The following is a 24,297-nucleotide window of genomic DNA, read 5'->3' as shown; positions in this document are numbered from 1 at the left end:
AACTTATCTTGAGCAAAGATACGAGAAAAAACACACGGTTCAGTTGAAAATTTATGAAAAACATGAGTACATATCAAAAGATACAATAACCATAGATCCAACCGACCTATGCATGATTGTTGCAGGCTAGTTTCACTAAATCCCAAGCTAAACAGTCCACAATTGCATCAAAATCTATTATATACCTCATATAACCTACTAAGAAGTCAACTCTTGAGCTAACTAGACAAAGACAATACACAAGAGTCGACTCTTATACTATAGGAGTCTGCTTCTGAAGTGAAGGAGTCAACTATTGCACTACAAGGGACAACTCTTGGATCCCACGAGTTGACTCTTCTGCTGCACACAACACTAAATAGAAGAAAACAAGGAGTCAAACCCTGTTCTACAAGAGTCGACCCTCGTGCCAACCAGAACTTAAAAATGCATAGTAGTCGACTATGGATGGCAATGGATAGGAGCGGAGGTGGGGGACAAGGTCTCCACCCTCACCCCATCTCAAGATCTTTTCCTCTATCCCCAGTCCATCCCCATCTCAAAATCTTTATCCCTATCCTCATATTCGTCCTCTTCTTGATCTCCCCCACCCCCCTCTCCATCTTTGTCTCAAAATAACTCTATTCATAATTTAAAAGGATTAAGAAGTAAATAAGGAGAGAAAGGGTTTACAATTAATTTTATATATATATATATATATATATATATATATATATATTATAAGAATATATTGATAATTTTATTGATGGGGACGAGACGGGGCAGGATGGGATGGGGGAAAGAGTAAGTCCATCCCCGCCTTTATCCCCGTACGGGTTTTCATTTTCACCTTCATCCCCAGTTTATAACTCATTTTATGTCCATTCTTGGGTTCGAATGAATCATCATTTCTCTATAGTCCACTGCCATCCCTAGAGTCAACCTGAGAATTGCAATAGTTGACCCCTGAGACATTCTAGTTCGATTCCACACTTCTGAAACACCAAAATCTTGGGGTTTGAAGCAACCAACTTGAATAAAACTCAACCCAACACATCTAGGGGTGGTCTAAATCGATTATACATATCAACCATCACAAAGAATAAAATCTTTCAACATATTTAGAGCATTCTAAACATGATATTTTACAAACATCACAATACAACTACATCTAGTCCTAGCATGCTCATTATCTATGAGAAAAAGAAATTGAGCACCTACCTTGCAATGATATTTTTGACAGAACTAGTGCCATAAAGAGCACAACACGAACCACCAATGCTCCATCTGCAGATTCCACACATGTGAGCTCGTGTTGTCCCAACAACAACACTCAAACGAGGAAAAATGTCTACACCAAGCAGTGCCCTCATGCGGGTTGGAATACCTTCAAAGGCCTTTTTCTTAGCTAGACCCACCAAAAACAAGTAAATATAAGTAGAAATCTGTTCGACAAAAGGATCTTACCTTTTTCTTAGTTGGATCAGTATCCTGCTGGGTCCTTTTGGACTTTGGATCCAGACACGATGACACCAAATCTTTGGATAGGACAGACACTTATAAGGGCGCATAGCGGCGAAAACCGGTCAGGCGACCAACTCGGCTCCTGGAGTGGTCTCATGCTCGGGCTGGGTCTGCACCAATTATACCCAGTAAGAACCGGGCCCAAACCCCGTGCTATGTTTTTCAGGTCAGGTCCAGCAGGCCATCCCAATTCCCAAATAAGAAACTTCATCAGTTCGGGCTCCGTTTTGGGCAGCCTGTAGGCCAACAATTTCGTGGACCCTGTCAAGTTTGGATCACTCCAAGAACCAATATGCCATACTTCTCTGGATCTGAGCTTATACGAGCTTGGATGGATGTCCAACTGAACCAAACCCATTTAGTCAGGTCTGGTAATGCATTTCAGAGTACAAATTGTTAAACCAGCAAGTTTTTGTCTCACGTTCAAAATCCCTTCCCTGACCCCAACTAGGGCAAGTAAACCAGCCTAACGAACCAAACATGAGGTGTTCAAGCTTATGATTAGGGATGTAAATGGATCGGATCTAGGCATTATCAAGTCCAACTTAATTGAGTTTTGCCTAACTGAATTCAGGGTCAGATTCGAATTTGGATGAAAAAAAGATAAAACCAAACCTAGATCCAACTAGCTTAAAACCCAGTATTTACACTTATTCGGGTCAGCTTTTTAGTCGGATTTGGGTTTGGATTTGAATGCAAAAATTAATACCAAACCCAGACCCAATTATTAATTGGATACAGATTTGGCTACCAAACCGTCTTAATGGACTCGGATTTGGGTCAGGTACCCGGTTGCACCAGAACCGTTTACATCCCTACTCATGATGAGTTCGAGCTAAACAAGCTAAGCACGAGCTGGACTCGTTTGCAACAAAATATATTGTTTCAAAGATGGAAGTAAATAGCATTTGAACACTCTAAACATATTGAGCCAAAATTTACATGAAAAATGCATTGTTTCAACATTGGAAGCAATAGAAATTGAACTCCAAGGCCTGTTTGGATGGCAAAATTAGGTTTATGAGAAACCTGGTTTTGCCTGAAAACCTGGTTTTTGGCAAACCTGGTTTGCCAAAAAAACCTACATTAGGAAGTGTTTGGTTGACAAAAACTATTTTTTGTCTCAAAAATGATAAAAAAAAAGGTAAATGAAACAAAAAAGAGGTCAGCCAGCTACTGGATGGAAATGGCTGGGCTGGTGTTACTTTCGTTGGCGACACCAGCCTGGCCATTTTGTGGCCGGTGGCTGGCCTAAAAATGGCTGGCTATATAAAAAACGTTAAAAACAAAAAAAAAAATGCTAGCCAGGCATTCCCGGCTGGTGGCTAGCCAAAAAATAACCGTCCAACCCGGAAAAAAATGCTAAAAAAATCGTTGTTTTTAGTAGCTGACTAGAAAATGACCGGCCATTCTTTTATTTTCAAAAAAACGTTAGAAAACAGATGTTTTTCGACTGGACACCAATGGAAAATGGCTGGACTGGTAATGCCCAGCGAGAACAGTACCAGTCCGACTAGTCTATTTCCCAGCCAGAAATGGCCGAACTCATGTGAGGGTAGGCGCGGATGTCCCCTCCAATAAGCCAGGTTGAAAAAACAGGGAGGACCACTTTTGCAAAACCAGGTTGGCCCAAACCTGGTTTGGTGACATCTAAATAGACACTAAATTAGGTTTTGTGGCATAAACCTAGTTTGGCAACCTAGTTCGGTGTTTACCTAAACCTATAACTTGCAAGCCAAATGTTTTTTATTTTTTATTTTATACTACATTGTGTATGACAAAATATATAAAGAATGTAGTTAATACATGTCAACAACCCTGTACAAATTGAGTCGGACCGAATACCTATTTTAATTAAGCTGGACAAGTCTATTTTTATGAGTTCAAGCAAGTTCTTTATCAGCCAAGCATGGCTAAACCATAAGCAACTCCTCTCATTTTCCAGCACTACACATATACATAATACTCAAATAAGTTGTATACACCCAATATATTCGATTCTGACAAGGAAAACATGCAATTGAATTCACGTTTGGTAAAAGTTGTGTTTCATTTGTCTAACTGGAAGCCCACTTGAACTAAATCAAATAATTCAAATTTAATAATTTAGTGATCCTCAATAGCTCATTTAATGAAAAACATTTCCTACACTATAAATATTCTATCTTTTGATCGGTTCTTTTAAAGAATTTGAAGTCAAAAGGTACGTATTGTACCAAATATCTGCAATAAAAGATTGAACACTCAGTGAAATAGCTCAATCCGAAGAATGTTTTCTATTAAAAAGCCAAAACAAAATACATCCACAAGCAGAAATTAAGCAAAAACAAGAACGGCAAAAAAATACAGTTATGACTTGTTGAAATGGCCCATATTGTTTAACTACCAAAAATACGTTGCACAACTAATTTTAAAAAATTAACAATTAAATAAAGGAAAAAAACAGAAGAAATGCACTCCTCAAAGAATTGAGACAAGGTCATTTCTTTTCCAGAGTCATCATGCATTATAGCCCCTTGGATGCCATAGTGCAACACGGCATCAGGAAGAAAATATAGATTCTGTTATTCTAAAACAGTACAAATTTGGATCCAAATGGGAACTATCTGGTCGTTGCTAAATACAAAAAAAAAACTGGATCAACATAAATAGAGTATCCTACAGAAAAACCATGATAAAGGGTTCATCCAAGGAGCTACTAATGAATACAATACTTCTCAACGGTTCCCTCAGCAAGACAAAAACGACCATGCAGCCAAAACCAAAATCCAGGCAGCCAATCAGTACCCACTGTAGAATAGCATCAAATTTTCAAACACCAGTGATTGGTCACAGTAAGCTGGCTGTTCTAGTATCGCCTGGATGAGGACCATGAAGATGAAGACCGCGAGTTGTAGCTGGAGAATGAGGGCTTCCGGTCATCTGTACGGGGTGGCCGGTCATCAGAGCGGCCCCACCTGTCTGGTTCTGGCGGTGGTGTTGCACCAGCACCGTCAGCTTGTTGTCTTCTGAATTTGGGGACATACTTGCCTGAACTTGGAGCAGCAGCTGGTGCAGCAGGTTCTGCTGGTTTTGCTGCAGTTGGCTCTGGTGGCGTCTGCCTAGCCTCATCCGTTGACCTTCCAAGTAGTGCCTCCCTTCGCAACCTTTCTTTCTCCTCGAGTTCCTTCTCTCGTTGCCTTTGTTTCTCAGCAATTTCATCGAGTTTTGCCCGACGTTCAGCTTCTTCATGCCGTTTTCTTTCCACCTCTGAGAAAACAAAATGTCAATTTATCAATAGAATGGGTGCAGAACTCCAGAAAGTGACTACCTAGTACCATAATTGAGGCACACATGCTACCAGTCTAACCAATCGAGCAAGTCAATTTAGACAAAATAGTACACAGATGGTTAAGATATATATGCACAGTTGACTGGAGAAGCACCAAGAAAGCAGTGCACCCAGCCTTTATCACCACAGAAGCCTGACACAGAGACAATCCATGGACCAGCATCAATTCAATGTTTCTGGATTAGTTGTAGATTCAGTCAGCACAAAAACAGGCAACGAAGGCAAGGTTGGTATGGTCATATATAACACAGGAAAATGATAGCCTGAGCAAGGTGGAGAAAAGTTGCAACGTTCTTTGTTGCCACCTGTGAAGTTGTGTAGTTCTTAAAACAGGTGTTTTATGCAGTCATCTGAAAGCTCTTACAAAGGAAAAAGACACCAGACTCGAGTACAATTTGGAAACATGATGGCCTATTATACAAAGAACATGGATCAGACCATGGGCTTCAAAATTCTATCAAGTTCAGTGATACCAACAAATGTGACCCAATATGTTCACAAATGCTAATAAGGATAAAACAATGGAGGGATGGAAGAAAAAAGCTAAACTATCATGGAATAAATGAAAGAAGAAAACAAAACATCAAAAGATTGTAGATTGTAGACAGCTCAGTACAGAGCCTGGGCTTCAAGCCAATTCTTCAAAAACTCATCAGTATAACTTGGGCTCCTGTTAGACAATGTAGATTTACTCATGCAAGATCGTATCACCCGTCAATAAAGCTACACTTGAAAAACTAAGGGCACATCACTCAGCGAACAGGTAGATCATAACTCGTAAGTAAATGAAAAATGAAGACGCTTCAAGTAAAAACAAATAAATGGATGCTCTGATTCCAGACAAGAAAAAAGGATCAGAATGTAGCCACACAAATAGATGGGAAACCTCTGTCATGTTATTGGACGTTTGAGATAACTAATGTAGGTGTAGCTTTTGGAACCACCATCATTTGAAGATGACATAAACTGATTCTTCTTGAATTAGTAAATGGCAAGCACAAAGAGAAGCCAGCATGATCCATCCAGACAGCCAGATCAAACAAAGTCATGTATTAAGGTTTGGTACAATGTTAACGGATTGCCTATAATAAACCAAAGGTCACGCAATGAATATGGCATGACCATAAAATTAGGTCAAAACCAAGGTTGCCAGACTAGGAAGCGATACGAGAAGCGGAAGCGAGAAGCGATGCATTTTAAAATATACAGGAAGCGGGAAGCAAAAAAATAAAAAAAAGAAATATAAGAATTGAATGAGAATCAAAATAAAACACAAATAAAAACTAAAATAAAAGTGACCAATATTAAATTTCATGATTTTTTAGTGTAAGAATTAAATTTTTAAACAAAATCTAAAAATGATGACTACCAAGTAGCAATTTAGTGAAAGCACATGGAAGTGAATGAGAAGAGTCAGATAAAACACATAAAAAGCATAAAAAGTTAACAGAACGTATAATAAGAATAAATGAAGCATGTGAAAAGCATAGGAGAAGCATGGGGGAATCAAGGTTCTCATCAAGTTTTGGAAGTGAGTATCGCGCTTCCGAAGCAAGTTTCCGGGAAGCGGGCTTCCCACCTATCTAAGAAGCTTCCGGTAACTCTGGTCAAAACTCCATTCTTAACCTAAGGATGATGGGCTTTCCTGTTGCACATGGTTTAGATTTTCACTAACTTACCTACTCGCACCACATTGAAGAAATTAATGCTTAAAACAATAAAATGACTAAATCCAGATCCAAAAAGAACTCAGAATCCACAAAGAGCATAAATAACCATGCAGGCAGAGTAGCACAAAGAAACAACCACTTGTTTACAGCAACACAAAAAGCACCCTTTCAAGATAGGAGGCTCAAAAGTTACCTTCATGCTTCCGGGCTTCCTCCTCTTCCCTCAACCTGGTGAGTCTTGCTGCTTCTTCTCGCCTATAAAATGCAATCTTCCTTTGTCTCAACCTTTCCTGTCTCCGTTCAGCTAAGATCATAGCAATACGCTCATTTCTCTCTCTCTTCAACCTCTCAAATTCATCTCTTCTGTGCGCAATGAGTTCTTGCTCAAAAAATTTCTGCAATAATGTCACAAACTGTCATATGAAGACAGACCAACTGGCAAACTAAATGGTCAGATCAACAGTTAAAAATCACAAAGATGCACACTATTCATCCAGAGTCCAGACACTGGATTAAGAAAATAAAAATGTAGAGATTCCTATTTTTCCTAAAGATATCATAGGAGATTTTATTCTTCTCATCATGAAGTGGACAAAAACTGTTTAGGGTCCTTTTAAGTTTTTAACAACGGCTCAAAGATGCTAATGAGTAATGACAGAAAGTAGCTTCAAAATAATGATGTCATTTTCGCCTGCTAAAAAGTATCACATACAAGATTCAAAGTAAGTACCTTGTTTTCCGTCATTCTGGATAATCTACTTTTTTCTTGAAGGTCTCCTGAATGCTGCTGCCTGCTCTGCTCTATAGCTTGCTGTCAAGGAGCAAAATTCCAAGAGTTAGAAATGATGTTAAGCAGTAAACTACATGAGCACGGGCATTACATATTGGACTAAATGAATCCAAATTGTAGTCATGGATTATAAAGCAACCCTTTGTTGGCGTTCAAAGAAGATCTCGTCATCTTTTAGACGCTGTTTATATGCTTCCTCAATCAAAGTTGCCTCCTCTTCCCTTTTTGCTCTCTCCAAATAGTCCATTGTTTTGGCTAGTTTTTGCAGCTTTCTTTCCATCTCATGTCGCTCTTTGAGCTGCTCACTCAAAGCCAACTCAAGAAGCGCTTGTTTGGTCAGTTTTTCCTGCAAATACAAGAAAATGATTGTGTTTAAAACTATAGGCTTAACTTTGTTGTTCTTATGTTTGCACTAGAACAAAAACTCAGAATAATGACATCTCAAGCAATGGGTCGTCAGTGTGGCCAGCGGGGTGGTTGTGAGGGTGCTGAGATGAAGTCATCGGATCAAACCCCACTGGCGCACGGGTGTGCCCATAGTTTTCCTGGCTTCAGTGAGGGTTCCTCATCATAAAAAAAAGATAACTAAATTGGCCGACTCATCATGGTTAGAAACTGAGACTCAAGTGAAATCACATGGTCTAGAAGATTTGACATCAGTTTTTCAATGCAGTAGCTTCTAGAACAACAAAAAGTCGAAAGCTCGCACCGAGGACATCACAAGCAAGCCAATAACTAAATTGGGCCGTTCATCATGGTTAGCAACTAAGATTCAAGCAAGCCAATAAACAAATTGGGTCATTCATCATGGTTAACAACTGTGATCCACACAAGTGAATAACTAAACTGGGCCACTCATCATGGTTAGTTAGCAACTGGCAAGCCAATGACTAACTTGGGGTGAAATCACCTTGTCTAGGAGATTCTACATCAGTTTTTCAAACCAGTAGCCAAGTTTTAAGTTTTAACAACTGTAGATCAACTTACTGCAATTTATCATGGCCAGATCAGCACTCAACTTTACATGGTCATAAAGTTATTCAAAAGTAATCAAATTACATGTCTTCAAATATCAAGGACAAAGAACTACATGTTCAACCAGAAAAGACCACACATCATATTCCATAGTTTGGCAATGACCACACTGTGACTAGGATAATTAAGGGAACTGAACTTCCAACAACAATGATGGCAGACTAAAAACAACAGCAGCACTTATGTCTGCATCCAAAATTCATAACAATTTGTCCAGGAACATTCCTTCATCAATGATGAATATAAACAAAATAAGTACGATGAAGGATAAGCAAGCATGCGAACCGTCCAATTTTGATGGTTCTCGACAGTGAAGACGTATAGCAACATCAGAAATATACCAGCAAAACCAAAGGAAAGAGTTTACTCAATTAGAGATTACAAGTTTTATGGAAACTTCTATACAATAGTTGAAAAGAATACTCTTCCCAAAGTTAAAATTAACTCAAACTGTTCTCACAGCAAGCACATGACAACAAAACCAGGTTGGATAACTTTCTCAACCAAATCACAAGAACAAAAAGATCAAGATCACTATACATGACATGATGTGAGCGAATGAAACAATTTATCAACAAAGTAGAATCACATAACATACCCCTTCAATGGCAGGCTTCTTCCCCTTCTTTCCCTTTCGCCTTTCAGCATCCTGAAGCAAAGCCTGAGCTTCTTCAAGTTCTCTCTCCTCTATTTCTCTACGAATCCGCTGCTCCTCCCTTCTTGAATACTCAGAAGCAAGCCTCTTCTGCTCAGCTTCCTCACTTATTTTCTGAAGTTTTAATCTCTTTGATTCTTCTTCTCGTTCCTTCAAGAAAAATCATAAATATGAGAAAAGATTAACAAATATAAACTTCTCTGTCATAAGCAGCACATGCAACTGGAGTATATTATGCAAGAGGATAAAATTCGATACCATCTCTAACATGTGGCGTTCCTGCTCTTCCTTACGCTTTTCAATAATAGACTTCCTGGCCAGAAGCCTCTTGTGTTCCTTGTCTATAACTTCAATCAAAGCAGGCAAGGAGTCACTCAATCTGGACGGCTTCTTTGCTGAAGGATAAATCAGGCTCATAGCTTTATTTAAACGTTTTGCTAGGGCAGTTAGATGATTCCGAAGCCTATCTGATTCAAGATCCTGAAAACGATAATTTTCAATTAGCACAAAGACATTATAGTTAATTTGAAAAAGAAACAGACTAATTCACCAGTGCACAGTATATACATTTGGTTTGTAAAAACATAGTTGATCACTGACATCTGGAACATTCAAGGAAAGCTTACCCGCCACACATAAACCAGCTAACTGAGATGAAGACACTGCAGGTTCACAAGTATTGGAATCACCAATGATCGAATGGAACATAAAGGGGGGAAGACCTCTAGACGTGTGCGAGGTACAAATGCATGTTTAATGTTTTGCATTTGAGGATTTAAAGAACTGCTATAAAACCAAGTATCACTATAACCACTACCAAGGAAAAACAGAAGCAATATAAGGCTCAAGAAGCAATTTTGGAGACGGGTAAACATCAGATGATTCTGGGGTGACATAGGAATAAATTCGCATTTACCCTAAGGAAAATTGATTCCCTTGAACATGGAAGATCAGAATTGGTATCCCAAGTAACAACTCGAGCCATCTTCATGCCCCATTAGCCACAAAAACACCTAAAATACTAATTGATGTATGTGCTTTTCTCTGAATTATGCATATAACATTCCTTTTTATGTCATATTTTGCAAAGAATGTGTATTAGCAACATTTTCACTAAGCACACGCATGTCAGACATATAACCTCATAACACAAACAGATGCTTATCAACCAACTCCTTAGCAGAAAGCATGAATATTTGTACAGGAAACTGCAGGGGACCAACCCAGTGCACTTATATATCAAATGATTAACTGCATATTCTACACACATGGACATTCAAGTTTATACACTCCATGCTCTTACCATGCTACCAAACAGGATGAAACCCTTCAGATGGTCAACCTTCATTGCCACAAAATTGTATTTCATGGCATCAACCGCAATTTTTTCCACAACTGAGAAACCAAAAAAGGGGATCATCTTTGACAGAACCCCAATTTTCACCGTTTGATACACCTGAGAAACCTGAAAGATTCCAAGGAAACCTAGTTATCATATGGAAAAAAATTGACTGACACTGAAAGAATATAAACAGATAAAGATTTTATGAGAAAACCTGCTGCAGCACTCTTAATGTAGCAAGCTTCTCCAATGAGGGAATATACTGTGATAGCTGCACCTCAGGAATTGGAGAAGCTGAAGAAAGCTTATCGCCAAGCTTGGAAAGCTTGGCTAACAGTGGTTCAACTTTCGATGCAAGGTCTAGGGGAAGAAATTCATTTTCTAAAAGATGGTAGAGTTCTTTGAGTTCCTGCGGGACATACGTCATCACACCTTTGGATGCCTGAACACAAAAAGAAAATCTGAGTTATTAATCAAGGTGACAACCCTTAAATCTAACTCTAACATGAAAGATTCATAAGAGGCTCAAAACAACGTAATAACAAGAAAAATCAGACAAACCCTCAATACCTCTAATTAGGAAAACAAAGAAATGAAAAATAAGAAAATAAAAAGAATATCCAGGTAGCCACATATAAAAAAGTTTATTTAGACAGGCTGAAAATCTGCCATTCTCCAGTTTTTACAAGGCTTAAAGCAAAGCAAGCATTCTGATAAGAAGGTTGAGTATGCGCTCACCAGCACTTATTTTTTCCCACTTTTCTTCCTAACTTCCTAATTTCCTCCCCAGCACTTAATTTTTTCCCATTTACTTCATAACTTCCTATTTTTCTTTACATATGTTTCTGGATACAAACAAAATATTGCTCAATCACTATCTCCATTTATTGGCTGCTTTTTTTATTTCACAGTTTTCCCTGCCAGGCATGTCATGTCTTCCTTTCACAATTAAGTGTCAGCACAAGTGAATAAGCAAATTCTGCACTAAAATATCACACCTGCCAGGCATGTCATGTCTTCCTTTCACAATTAAGTGTCAGCACAAGTGAATAAGCAAATTCTGCACTAAAATATCACAAAATATGCAGTCATGTATGTTTTCAACAGCTTTTGTACTTTATAAATGTGCGCAAAATAAGAGCCATCAGTTCACTAAATTCCGGATAATCAAACAGGAAATGTGATGCCCAAAAAACAAGTCAAGAAGCCCACTTACCAACTCAGCCAAAAGTGTTGACCTTGAAAGCTGTAAAAGAAAAGGCCAAATGTTAGAACTGGAAAACAAGGTAAAGGAAACCAAGTGAATATTAACAAATAAACATGATCCCACAAGGAAAAAAGAAAAGTGATTACCACTTCTCGGGTATCACGTTTCGGATCAAGACTAAAGCTCAGGAGGCTAGAAATCCTCAAAGTGCGTTCTTTCTCATTTTCAAGTTCAAAATGAGCTGCACCATGCTTGTGATCATAGGGGGTAACTGAAAGTGCAGCCAGCAATACTGATGATGCCATTAGTTGCAAATCCTTCTGGGTTAGGTTCTTATTAAAGCTTTTTTGAAGGGAATAAAGCTTGTACCAAGCATAGGCATGATAAAGATGGCTCTCTGAGACCCAGAAGATTTCAGTCAACTTGGCATAATAAACAGCCATCAATGATGACTTTGGCGTTTTCTTGACCATGCACATCAAGCCATGAATGTCTTCGACAGAACGAAAAGCTTCCTGTAAGCATCAATAAATGCATCAATTAACTAATGCAAAACTCAGGTTCCAGCAAATGCATGCCTACACAACGGCAACTTCACTAACCTGCCAGAGTTCAAGTTCAGTTGCAACTTTTAACTGCTCAAACCTGGTGTCTTGATAAAGATGTAAGCTCTCCGGAGCTGACAAATCAGGTCTATCCCTTTGATCTCTGTACTTGTTTAGGTTTGCCAAATGATTTCTTATAATTTCACATAGCCGACGAAACTCAGTGGTTCGCTTGTATTGCTTACAGAATTGGAAAGCCCGGTGTGCTGTCATCTGTAAAACAAGAGAAAAAGTACGTGAATTTGTAAGTTCTGAACCCCTAAGCCATCATCACCTCAAAATGATAACTAAATACAGCACATGAGAAAGCATGATGAAATACAAATTCATAACTGAAAAAAAGTGCACAAACAAATCTAGACTTCAATAACTCGTTAATAACACATCAAAAATATTCTACTAATGCACCATAGGGTGACAAGTTCTGAAGGGCCCAGTTATCAAGACATGAGATCCAGAGAATAGAAAATGTGCTAATCTTACTGTATCATACATAACAGATTATATAATAGAAATATCAAAACTTTTAACAAAACCAACCAAACTATCACAATCAGTGTTATTAAAAACGCGCCTCAAGGCGCAAAAAGCGCACCTCGCCTCAAGGCGAGGGGCTTTATGCCTTGAGGTGCATGTACAAAGTGCAACAGCCCCGAGGCGTGCGCCTCATACGCCTTGAGGCGCATGCCTCGAGGCGAGGCACACCTCAAGCCGAGGTGTACACGCCTTGAATTTTTTAGTCAAATGAGGATCAAAGCCCTTATTTGACCAAAAAATTAGGGTTTTTTATGCAGTTTTAACTAAGCTGCTAGTAAAAAAGGCATTTACTACAAGGCAAGGGCAGATAATTTGAGAATCTTAACTGAAACTCCGATCAGACCAGGTTTGGTATAAAATTTTATAAACCATACCCAACCCATATAATAATCGGACCTCATGGGTCCAACCTGAATAATTAATTAGAATCCCTTCTTTACAACCAAACCCTGGCCCTATAAGATCCAATATGTGTCAGGATCGGGTCATACCCAATCCAATGACACCCTTAGTAGCAGGTTCACCAATTTGCAGTCTAATAGACACTCAAAGCAACCACGTTAATGAAGTCATTGAGATTAGTTGCTTCGTTTCACAGAAAATTAATATCATCATGTCAACTTGTTCAATGTATTCAATTTCGTAGGAGCAATAATCTCTTCTAGAATGTGACGTTAAACCCTTTTAGTGGCAAAATCAAGTAATGCAATTACATGCAGTCACAATGTAAATATGTATATATATATATATATTAACATTTGGTTGTTAATGCTATTATGCATTTTCTAATTATGACATGATATTGTTAATGCTAATATGCATTTCGTTGTTAATGTTATTTTTTTATTTAATGAATGCTCATGTTTTATTTCTTAGATACTTACATAGATCAAGTTGTTGCATTAATGTTATTTTTACATGTTAATCTCATATTTTTTCAGTATTTATTTGAGATTTTTTTTCTTGTTGGTTGTTGCTTCATCAATAAAGATTTTTTATTTATTTATAATTTTAAATATTTTTTATAGTTTTCTTAAGTTTTAAAAAAAAACTTTGAGGCTTACGCTTTACACCTCGCCTCAGATTTGGTGGAGCACCTCGCTACGCCTCGACGTTTTTCACAACACTGATCACAATTAAGGGTCTTTCCAACTAGAGAACCTACCTCTTTGTAAATCTGATCATCGGCAGGCCTTTGCTATTATATTTAGTTTGCAATCATCATTTGCACTTCCCAAGTGTTGAAAGTTGAAACAAATCACTAATCAGTTCCATACATAGTCAACTGTATCCTATGTCACATGGGTGCGGGTGCGACACGGGTGCAGTGTGATTTTAAAATTTTTGGACACGGGAATATATATATATATATATATATATATATATATATATATATATATATATATATAAGTGCAAAGACATCCACAGTTACAGTCTGTGACTGTGCACAGCACAGTCTGTGACTGTGCACAGCACAGTCTGTGACTGTGCCCCCCCCCCCAAGAATTTTTTTAAAATTTTGTAGCCCAGAAATTTTTAAAAAAAAAATCCAAAAAATAGACCAAAATGACCCTGGGTGCGTTGACCGCACCCAGGGTCGGGTTGACCGAGTCCGAGCTGCACCCGTGTTGATGCGTGTCGACACGGGTGCGTCAACCTTGGAGCCGAGTCTGTGTGACATAGATTGTATCCTTAAAAGGTAATTTCTTGGCGAGGGTTTCTCAGAGATTTTCAAAAGTTAATAAATCTTGGGAGTTTAAAGAATTGAAAAAAGTTAAGAAAATAATAAGTTTGCATTATTTTTCTTTCAAAAATATAAAGCAACATGTTTTAAAGCTATGTCCCAGGGATTCGGCCAACCAAGTCCCGCACTCGCGTCAAGGCGATGCGATACGGGTGTGTATGCGGCACCCGATGCGGTCAACCCGACCATGGGTGCGATCAACCCGACCATGGGTCATTTTGGTCCAGTTTTTAGATTTTAAAAAAAATCTACCCAATGAAATGGGCTGCAGAGGAGAGAATTAGGGCAAAAAAAATTTGCCCTAATCCTCCCTTCATCTCCTCTCTGACTCCCTCTGCTCTTCGCCGCCGATGTCGACCGCTCCGTCGGACCTCTTCAGGTATGCCCCCGACTCCCTTTGCTCTCTGACTCTCCTCTCTGACTTCCTCTTCTCTTCTGCGGAATTGCCAGACTTCCTCTTCTCTTCTGCTGATCACCTTAGCAGATGTCGCTTTTAGCCTCCACCTTCGCACAACCCACCACCACTGCCACCATACAAACTGTCGAAGTCTCTTGCTCTCTGCCTCTTACATGAGTGTAACCTGCACCGCCTCCATCCAAATAGCTTGTGTCTCCCCCACAGCTGGTCGCCTCGAAAAAGGGATCCCCTACGTTGCCGAAGAAGAAACAACCGCAGAAGTCCGTTCTTGATGTCACTACATTGGAGTCTCTGCCACTAAGGTCGCCCATGTGTTGTCGTTGAAGAAGTAACGCTTTTTTCTCTATATATATAGAAGCATGGGACTCTCATAACATATTATGAGGATTTTTTTCTATTTTGGGGTTTCAGAAAAAATTAAGGGCTTTATTGTGTTGGGATTCTAGAAAAAAAAATGGGGCTTTCATTGATATGAGGTTCCAGAAAATCCATAGGATTTTTATTTATGCAGAGACCCTAATGGGCGTGCATTACTGTGTGGGAAGAAGGCCCTAGCTTAAAACCCCTAATTCTTTTTGGAGTTTTTTTACGGGTTTATTGTTTGGGGCTGGCCAATATCACATTATTATCAGTATATTATCTTATTTTATTTATATTTTTTTGTTTTAATATTATCTTGTTTTTTAAATTGTGTATTTTTTATTGTTTTCCTTGTACTTTTAGGGGTTTACTATTTTTTTAGGGGTTGATTGTTTTAATAATTGTGGTGTTGGTTTTTATGATGTAGAATAGAATTGTAGATTGTTAATTTGATTTATTGCATGCATGATGATGAATTGATTTGATGATATTGTGATAATCATTTTTTATTTCATTAGTGTTAATGTTGTTAACTGTTAAAACTTAAAAATTATATATATATATATATATATTTGTCGCACCCCCGCACCCAAGTTTTTTGAAAGTGCCGCACCCCGGCACCCGCACTCGCACCCATGTGACATAGTTTTAAAGCTTTTAAAATATAAAAGAAACAAAAAAAAGGAAATGCAAACTTAAAATAAAATAAAATAAAATAAAAAGATTTTTCTCAAAAATATCACAATAATATTGAAAAAATTTGTTTTTTGGCAATATTTTGAAAATATCAAGAAATATTCCCTATATTATTGGCTACCTTGAAATATGTGATAATATCACGATATTTTCAAAATATCAACGATATCGGTGACAGTGGTCAGTTCAAATTTTACCAGTGGCACATATCATAACTCTAGCTAATTGTTTAAACTTCCTAACATTTGTTACTTACCACTCCCGAGAAGAGTCATATTTTTGAAGTTGTTGACCTTTGATGAGTTTTTCTTGTATTTGTGCTCATAGAGGTTTAGCAATTGTCTTATAAATGCAGCCATTGCTACATTAAAATAAATAAATAAATAAATAAAATACACGCACACACAAAGGTACAAGCTTGCATATGCCTTACCAACCACCTTCCAGAGCATCTCTCACCACCAGTTTCTCAAGGCACTAAAATTAGAAAGAAACTGCAGCAACATGTCAAATTATCCCGAAAAAAAAAAGTATAAAAGATCACAAGAAATTCCATGTATGTATGATTGCTATTCCTGAAAGAAAAAAAATTTGCTGATACTGTGCCTCCAATCAAGAGGCTAACTTCATCAATATGTTATAATGAGTGGCAGAAGCAACCCTTATAGTCAAGCAACAGCTTCCTACCTTGGGCTTTTTTATTAAGTGGCATGAATAGCTCAATACTTTTTTCATGGTTCACAAGATTCCTAGTAAAATAACCTCTATACCACCCTTAAGCAGATTAAGCCAAAAACTTATCGCCTTTTTCTTAAAAGCACTTCCGTTCTTCCAGGTAAGGCAGAAGGTATTGCGCACATTCAGAAATCCTCTTTCCAATAGCAATTCCAATCTATATTCTTCCAATGCCATAGACATGCAGCTGTTAAGCTTATCTTGACTTTCGAAAATAAAAAGAAACACCTTCCCGGCTATGTAACATGGACACTTCTAAAAGGGCAATGCAAGTATTAGGAGCGGTCAACTGCACTGGGGTTTATTTCTGTTCAAAACTGGACTTGGTTAACCCTAACCAAGTCCAGTTTCGTCTATATTATATACATAAATATATACATATGTACACACATAGACACAAATATATATAGGTGATATTTTGTAAATATAGCGATAATATAGCTGTAAATTCATAAAACGATAATAAAGTCAAAATATCATGATATTTCAAAAATATTAGAAATGTATAATGTGATAATATTATTGCAAAAATAACACAATATTATGAGTTATATTTTACTTTTTTTACTTTTCTATATCTTAACTACGTTTTTCTTCTTGATTTTATATTTTCTACTTATTTCTTTTATTATGTGTATTTTAATATCTAAACATGTTGTTCTTATTACTTATTTTTATATTTTTAAAAAAATTTAAGCACCAAATTTTTTCCAAGAATTATCAACTAAACCAATATTATTGTGAGGATTTGACTAGTCGACATATAGCCAAGACCGATATTTGTGACTATATATCTTATATGGTTATATACGCAGCCCCACACCCAAGTTTTCTGAAATTTTCATGTTGCACCGGCATCTGTATCTGCACCTATGTGACAGCTTTCCAGCATCTCAATATATAACACAATTAATCAAGTAGTGTAGTGAAAACCATCTATAGGAATTACAAATTTCCAAAATTTTCTTTTGTAGACATTGGTGAAATGAAAACACCCTGACATACCTATGGGTATAGGGGTGAACATCGGAATGGCCCCAGCCTGACACAGCCCTTTACGGCCTGATCCAAACTCGAGCACGGCCCTTGTTGACTTTGGGCAAGAGTCGGGTCTTACCAAGCCGGGCTCCAAGTGGGTTGGACTGGGCAATTTAAACCCAACTAATAAGCGGGATGGGCTGGGACTATCTCCATTGAATTGTTGTCCTAACCCTTCAAAAACCCTGCCCATTTACTAGTCAGCAAAGGTTGTGGTTGACACTTAGAAGGCTGGCAGCCCAAACCCAGCTGATCTCAGGTCAGGTACCTGACCTGATGTCCACCCCTGTATATGTATATGAGGGTGCTTATCATGAAAGCAGAATTGACATTTTTGCCTCTTTTTCGCTCCTTAACTTCTGACAATTTCAAGTTGAAAACACTAAATTTATTTTGACACTGTGACAGTAGTTCGAGCCCTGGGAAGATCAGCTTATACCATACCACCTTATAAAAAATATGAGTAAATAAAATGCAGACAATATTTCTTGGTGACAGAAATAAATATACTAAGAAATGTTCAAGTAGAAGAGTGAATATCTTTAATAAGTACAAGAAGAATCTTCAAGGTTATACTTAATAACTGAAATTGTGCATTACGTATCGACAATAACATCATCGTCAAAAGAAGAAAAAAATCAAACAGAGATAAAACTTAACCTATAGCCGCAGTTCATACAAGTGGTAGCATTCAATTGCACAAGCATTTTAAACTTCAACAAAAAAATAAAACTGAAGAAAACTGAGATCACTTACTGCATAGAGATTTTCCATTTTCGAGTTGTTTCTCAATATCTCAAGCACAGTTCTGTAAGTTTCCCACAAGAATTTAAACCATGGAGTTACCAGCTCACGGTCAGACCTGTTTTTTCCTTTCTCTCCACTGACATAACTCATCATCAAGTCTTCTGGCCTCCTGTCTGCTTCCAAGTCATCAACATCCAGAGCAACCTCCAGTGCCTGGGCCTGGCTTTGGGCTTGCTCTGCTCGCTCAGTGGCAAGTTGCATAAAATATTTGATGACCTCCTCCAAGGAACCAACATTCACTTGTTGACATATGATACGATACTGAATTAAACCATCTTTTGCAAATCTCCCTCTTCTCATTTCAACACAGAGCTCTATGTACTTGAACATGATCCTCTCAAGTGTCTTTTGCCATGCCCGATACCTCTTTGAAGTAATAAGACCATGGAGAGCCTGCAGTGCTGATTGCTTTTGACCAACATTTATGAGCTCTGCATTCATGCACAATGTATCATCAATCAAAAGTTTGGGATGATAAACCATATTCAATGTCAGGCAGGCAGGTAAGCACTTGAAGGACAGTATATGAAACAGATGCAGCCAAATAAAATGTAAATAATACAATTCCAGAGTCCCACTCAAGAATAATTACCGAAATAACCAGTTTAGACATTTATTTTTTCTTGAAAACTATTTGAATTTAAAATAGCATCTCAGCAAACAACTAGAGAGGCGTCAGAACAACACATACACGCGAGAAATAATCTTTTTCAGATGACAATTTTCCGCTACAAGTTCTTAGGTTACAATATATTGAAAATTTGGCTGCAACCAAGCTTCTCATGACAGGAATGGACATTTATAAAAAGAAAGGAACAAAATTCACCTTCAGCACGCTTGAGAGCATTTTCAGGTTTTGCAAAGGTCGCCATGATTGCAACGATCTAGAAGAGAAGATATTGACTATGGTGCTCTCTACCAGCTCAAGAGAAAGCTCTGGGCATTTGAGAAGATAAAAGAAACGGAAACTCTACCGCAAAGGCACCTGCGCAGTCATAAGTTCATAAATACATTGTCAACCAAATTTTAATTCTAAACGTACCGGCCAGAAAATTTAATGAAGATACAACCACGATTGACATAAACCTATCCAATCCGGAAGAAACCTAACCATACCAAAAATTGCTTGCAATGTTGAAAATATCTTTTCATAATGAATTTTATGCAAGGAAAGTCACACAAAAGAACCAGTGAAAGAAAAAGAAAAAATCACAAAAGAGGTGCCAAGAGGCGTAACCCACTTGTAGTAATAAGACAAGTGCTTCTCCTACAAGATGAGACTAGTCATAAAACACAGTTGCTTGCATGGTATTCACCTGACTATACCACTCACCAATTTACAAGGAAGTAATAAGTCGTAATTCAGCTTTATCATACGCCAGTTCAAAACAGACTCCAAATCAAGGTATATGGTGCATCAAATGAAATCTGTATAGATACATCCATCTCGGCCAAAATACATTCCATTTCAATACCAATACATTTATTCTGACTTGACATATCAATCCAAATTAATGTGTCAATTTCAGCCACAGGATGTTCATACCAACACAACTATCCGGTTAATGCAACAATTCACCAACTGCACCAGCTTCACACCAACAAAACCAACGATATTTTAACGATGCATTCCCTATGTGAATCAATTTGGTACTATACCAGTACCTCAACCTTACACTATTTAGACCATAAACAAAATCCCACGGTTGGCGGGCAGATTATTAATCAACACGGCATCAACTATGTTGGAAAAAAAAAGTGAACTCGTCGGAGAAAAAAATTGTTGACAGTAGCGTTCCTGCAATTCATGGGCACACAGATAAATCCAAGGAGGTCACGTTATTGCTGCAACAGATCAAATCATAACAAGGAATTGCACCACTGGTATGGAAATATTGATGAACAAAACAAGGAGTGGGGGAAAATCCCTTGCAAAAAAAATATCAAAATAAAAGGTGTTGCCACCGATAACAGAGATATTAACCTAAAACCAATAAATCCTGTTGTGACTCGAAAAAGAAAAAAACTCAAAGAAAAGATAGAGAGAGAGAGAGGAGGAATTACGAATCCCTCAAATGATGGGGCAATCCGACTGAAACAACGTGTTGCAATAGCAAGAAAAGGGTTTCAAATCTCGTAAGAAGACAAGGGCTAAAGAGATCTACACCCACACGCAGAGAGAGAGTATGGAGAGGAAGAAGAAGAAAAATCTGTGCATACCATCTGTATATATATATATATATATAGAGAGAGAGAGAGAGAGAGAGAGAGAACCTGGGCTTGCCGTCGCCTGCGGGAAGGATTCGCGGATGTGCGAGTAAAATGGGAAAAGGGTCGTGCTAGGGTTTTTAAAGAGAGAGAGAGAGACAGAGAGAGTCGGGACTCCTCCTCCAAAATCCAGAGTCCCGCTCCAGTTCAAAGTTGGCCCACTTCTTTAGGCGGCAGAGATTGATGATATCCGGACCCTGGTCTGAACTGAATCCAGACCCGGTAAGATGTTCAAGTCCGGGTTGGATTTACAACGATAAGGTGGTTTGTTTGGATCTGGATCAGAATCCAATAGATAAGGTCATCAGGTTCAGGTTAGAATAAGAATTTATCTATCGCGTTTGAACTTTTTTACATAAAAATAAATAGACCAAGCCTACTATCAGCAAGTCCAACACCTTGAAGGCTCCACTCGTTTGGTAGGAGAGACTTGTAAACATCACTAAGTTGACAGGACATCACCCGTTTGAAACTCAGAAGTGTGCATCTTTTGCCACAAAGTGAAAGGTAAGTGCACTCTTTGCCGGTCAGAGGAACTTAGGCCTTAGGGTTTTACCCTCTTAAACTTGGTGATCAAGCTGGTTTTTCTTCGATTGTCAACAATTAAAAAATAAGAGTAAACTTTCTCAAAATTTAATCGACGGAACCAAGGGGGTGAGGCTACGTAACGCCTCAAAATTTATAACTTATGGTATTCAAGAAAAAAATAAAATTTTGTATTCAAACATTTTTCAAAGTTAAAACGATAATTTTAGCAGACAGTTCGAAAAGTCCAAAAAGTCCAAGTTAGAGAATCTTGGGCAGGTTACAGGAGAAATTTATAGCAAATAGATTGAGTCCTCAAATGTCTGAGATTTAAGCTTGCATTTTCAGACAATCATTTGAAACCATACATATTCAAACAATGATTTGAATATAAATAGTTTTATACAAAAGTCTTTATATAAAATGTCAAAATATATTCAAGAGCGAACAACAAAGATAATGGATTGTTGATATTGTCACGTCATCATGCTATCACCTGCAACAAAAATCTACTTGTTACCTAGATCTCATAAAATGGGTCAGAGTCATGAAAACTTAGTAGGTACAACAATGTTAAATAATTGTGCAAGACTAATACAAGTATTTATCATGGTTCAAAACAATGTATCGCATGCAATTAAACAAACTGTGAATTTGTATAAGCGGAGTATCTTTTACATTTTGAATAAGTAGTGTGTGCATCATATATTTGTTTCGATAATTATTTATATGTGGGTACTCACATGATGAAATCGTAAAAATAATTGAAACTGTGCAAATATTTATTATTTTAACTTGAATGATTAGCTGAATCGATTCCAAAGGAGATGGTATAGTAACTGACATTGAATTTTCCAGAGGCAAGAATAAACATAGCATGCATCTTAACTTCTGCAAAAGTTAGGGGATCTACCACCTAGGATAATAAATGGTAGTCATCGATGCTCTTTCACCACGAGCAGAGGCTCCTACCTGCTTCAAGTGGCGCAATAGGGTGTTGGAAACCAAAGCTCAGCTTAGGTTAACCCCGAGCGGCTACAACCACTGGGGTGACCAAAAAACACAAAGCAAGGGAGGAAAGAGTGTTTCCCTTCCTCTCAAATGGGGCAGTGGTTGGCAACAGCAACTCCGGTTGTTGCAATGACTGCCATGGGTAGCCAAAAAAAATAGAGGAAGAGGAGAGTGATGATCGAGAGTGCCATTAGCCATCCTGTAACATTCAAAAAAATTTAATGTTTCATAAATTATGAAAATCAAGACATTATGAATTTTGAACTAGTTTGGATATGATTTGAAGTCTAAAAATCCTGATTTAAGTAATTATTATATCCAAACACTAATCTGAACTCATATTCAAATTTTTGATGGATCTAAACAGAGAGTTGTTCAAAATCTACAATTCAAGGACATATTTATAAATAATTAAATTATCAATAAGAAAATGGTAATTTGCCACTCTAATGGCATATTCAGGTAAATTCTTTAACTATATAAGGGTAAAAAGGTATTTTTTATGTTAGGGATATTTTTTGAAAATTAATAAAAATATCAAGGGTAAAATGGTAATTTGTCATCCTAGTGGCAAGTTCAGGTAAATTTCTAAATCACTTAAGGGTAAAATAGTATTTTTCTATACCGAATGACATTTTCATTATATGGGATCTGAATAAGGGTAATTTAGGTATAAAATTGGATATTAAAATATGATTTCAAGTTTTATTATTATTTTAATAGATAATCCATGGTTTTCAAAAAACCATGTGCCCAAAAACCATGAGAGAATATTTTTTTTCAATACCATGTTCTTTGGGTGTCTTTGTATTAGAGAGAGGGTGACACACTCACTCACTCTCTTGTTGACACATGACAAGGGAGAGGTTGAGTCACCCCCTCCCTTCTCAGAAATTTGACACCCAAGGGAGGGTGTGGGCTCTATAAGGGGGGTGCCACCTCCTCTGGAGACTATAAATAGCCTCCCACACCTTTCTCTCTATATAATAGTTCTCACTTCTATTTTCTCTCTCTATCTCTATCTCCATCTCTCTCTCCTAAATCATTTGTTTCTCTCTCTGACCCAACCGCTTCTCTTTAGAATTTTGAACCCAATTCAGTATAAATTTTAAAATTCTACCGCGAAAGAGCTGCTCAAGTTTTTATAAATAAGGTTAGTGCTCCTATTTTTCATATAAACCCTAGTATGTGCTTGTAGGACCTCTTATTCCTTCCTTCAACTTTTAGGATTTTTTTTAGAATTAAATTTAGGTAATTTTGCCAAAATTTAATCCAACTCTGACTCTACACAGGGAAGGTTTTGTTAAAAAAATTATAAATATTTTTAAGCATTCAAAACTATTATAGCAGTAGTTCTGGCAAAAAAATTCTAAAGATTTTTGAAAAATATAACTATTGTAGCAATAATTATGGCAAAAAAAATCTAAAGATTTCTGAGAATTTGAACTATTATAGCAGTAGTTGTGGCAAAAAAAATCTAAGGATTTTTGAGAAATAAACCTATTATAGCAGTAGTTCTGGCAAAATTTATATAAATATTTTTGAACTTTCAAATTATTATAACCACAGTTTTGACAAAAATTTTACACATATTTCAGAAATTTCAAATTATTTTAGTACGAATTATGTCAAAAATTTTGTAAATATTTCAAAACATTTGAATTTCTATAAAGGAAATTCTGTCAAAAAAGTTCAAAATCCTTTTTAAATATTCGAATCATTTTTTTTTAAACCTTGATTAAAATTTTTATGATGCAAAGTCATGTCAAAATTTTTACAAATCGAATTCAAGTTCAAAACATCTTTCGAATATTTGAGTTATTACAGAGGAAACTCTATAAAACTTTTATACAAAAACTTTAAGATCATTTTAAATAACTTTTAGATTTTTTTTGAAGTTCTTAAAAAGAACCTTCTTTAGTTTTTATAGGGTAGGTACTGTCTGAAATTTAGTAGAAAACTACAATCTAATATAATGAAAATTTTACTAGAATAAATAAAAGAACACAGTGGTCCTTTT

General features: G+C 37.2%; 1 protein-coding gene across 1 annotated transcript; it reads right to left on the bottom strand.

The window, feature by feature from the left end:
* Positions 1–3,971: 3,971 nt before the first annotated feature.
* Positions 3,972–20,799, bottom strand: LOC149832503 (eukaryotic translation initiation factor 3 subunit A-like). Its single transcript, XM_090014539.1, has 14 exons — positions 20,748–20,799; positions 19,300–19,458; positions 18,423–18,904; positions 12,136–12,351; positions 11,680–12,048; positions 11,543–11,572; positions 10,541–10,768; positions 10,288–10,449; positions 9,243–9,464; positions 8,928–9,134; positions 7,434–7,640; positions 7,235–7,315; positions 6,698–6,899; positions 3,972–4,752 (listed from the first exon to the last, which is right to left on the bottom strand). The coding sequence occupies exons 2-14, from the start codon at positions 19,343–19,345 to the stop codon at positions 4,352–4,354; spliced, it is 2,853 nt and encodes a 950-aa protein (XP_089870665.1). The 5' UTR covers positions 19,346–19,458; positions 20,748–20,799; the 3' UTR covers positions 3,972–4,351.
* Between the last annotated feature and the right edge of the window lie 3,498 nt (positions 20,800–24,297).

Source organism: Nuphar pumila, chromosome 7, assembly GCF_984573655.1.
Source record: "Nuphar pumila chromosome 7, dmNupPumi1.hap1.1, whole genome shotgun sequence".
NCBI classification, from domain to species: domain Eukaryota; kingdom Viridiplantae; phylum Streptophyta; class Magnoliopsida; order Nymphaeales; family Nymphaeaceae; genus Nuphar; species Nuphar pumila.
The sequence above is the reverse complement of the archived record's forward strand: the minus strand, read 5'-3'. Positions and strand labels throughout refer to the sequence as shown.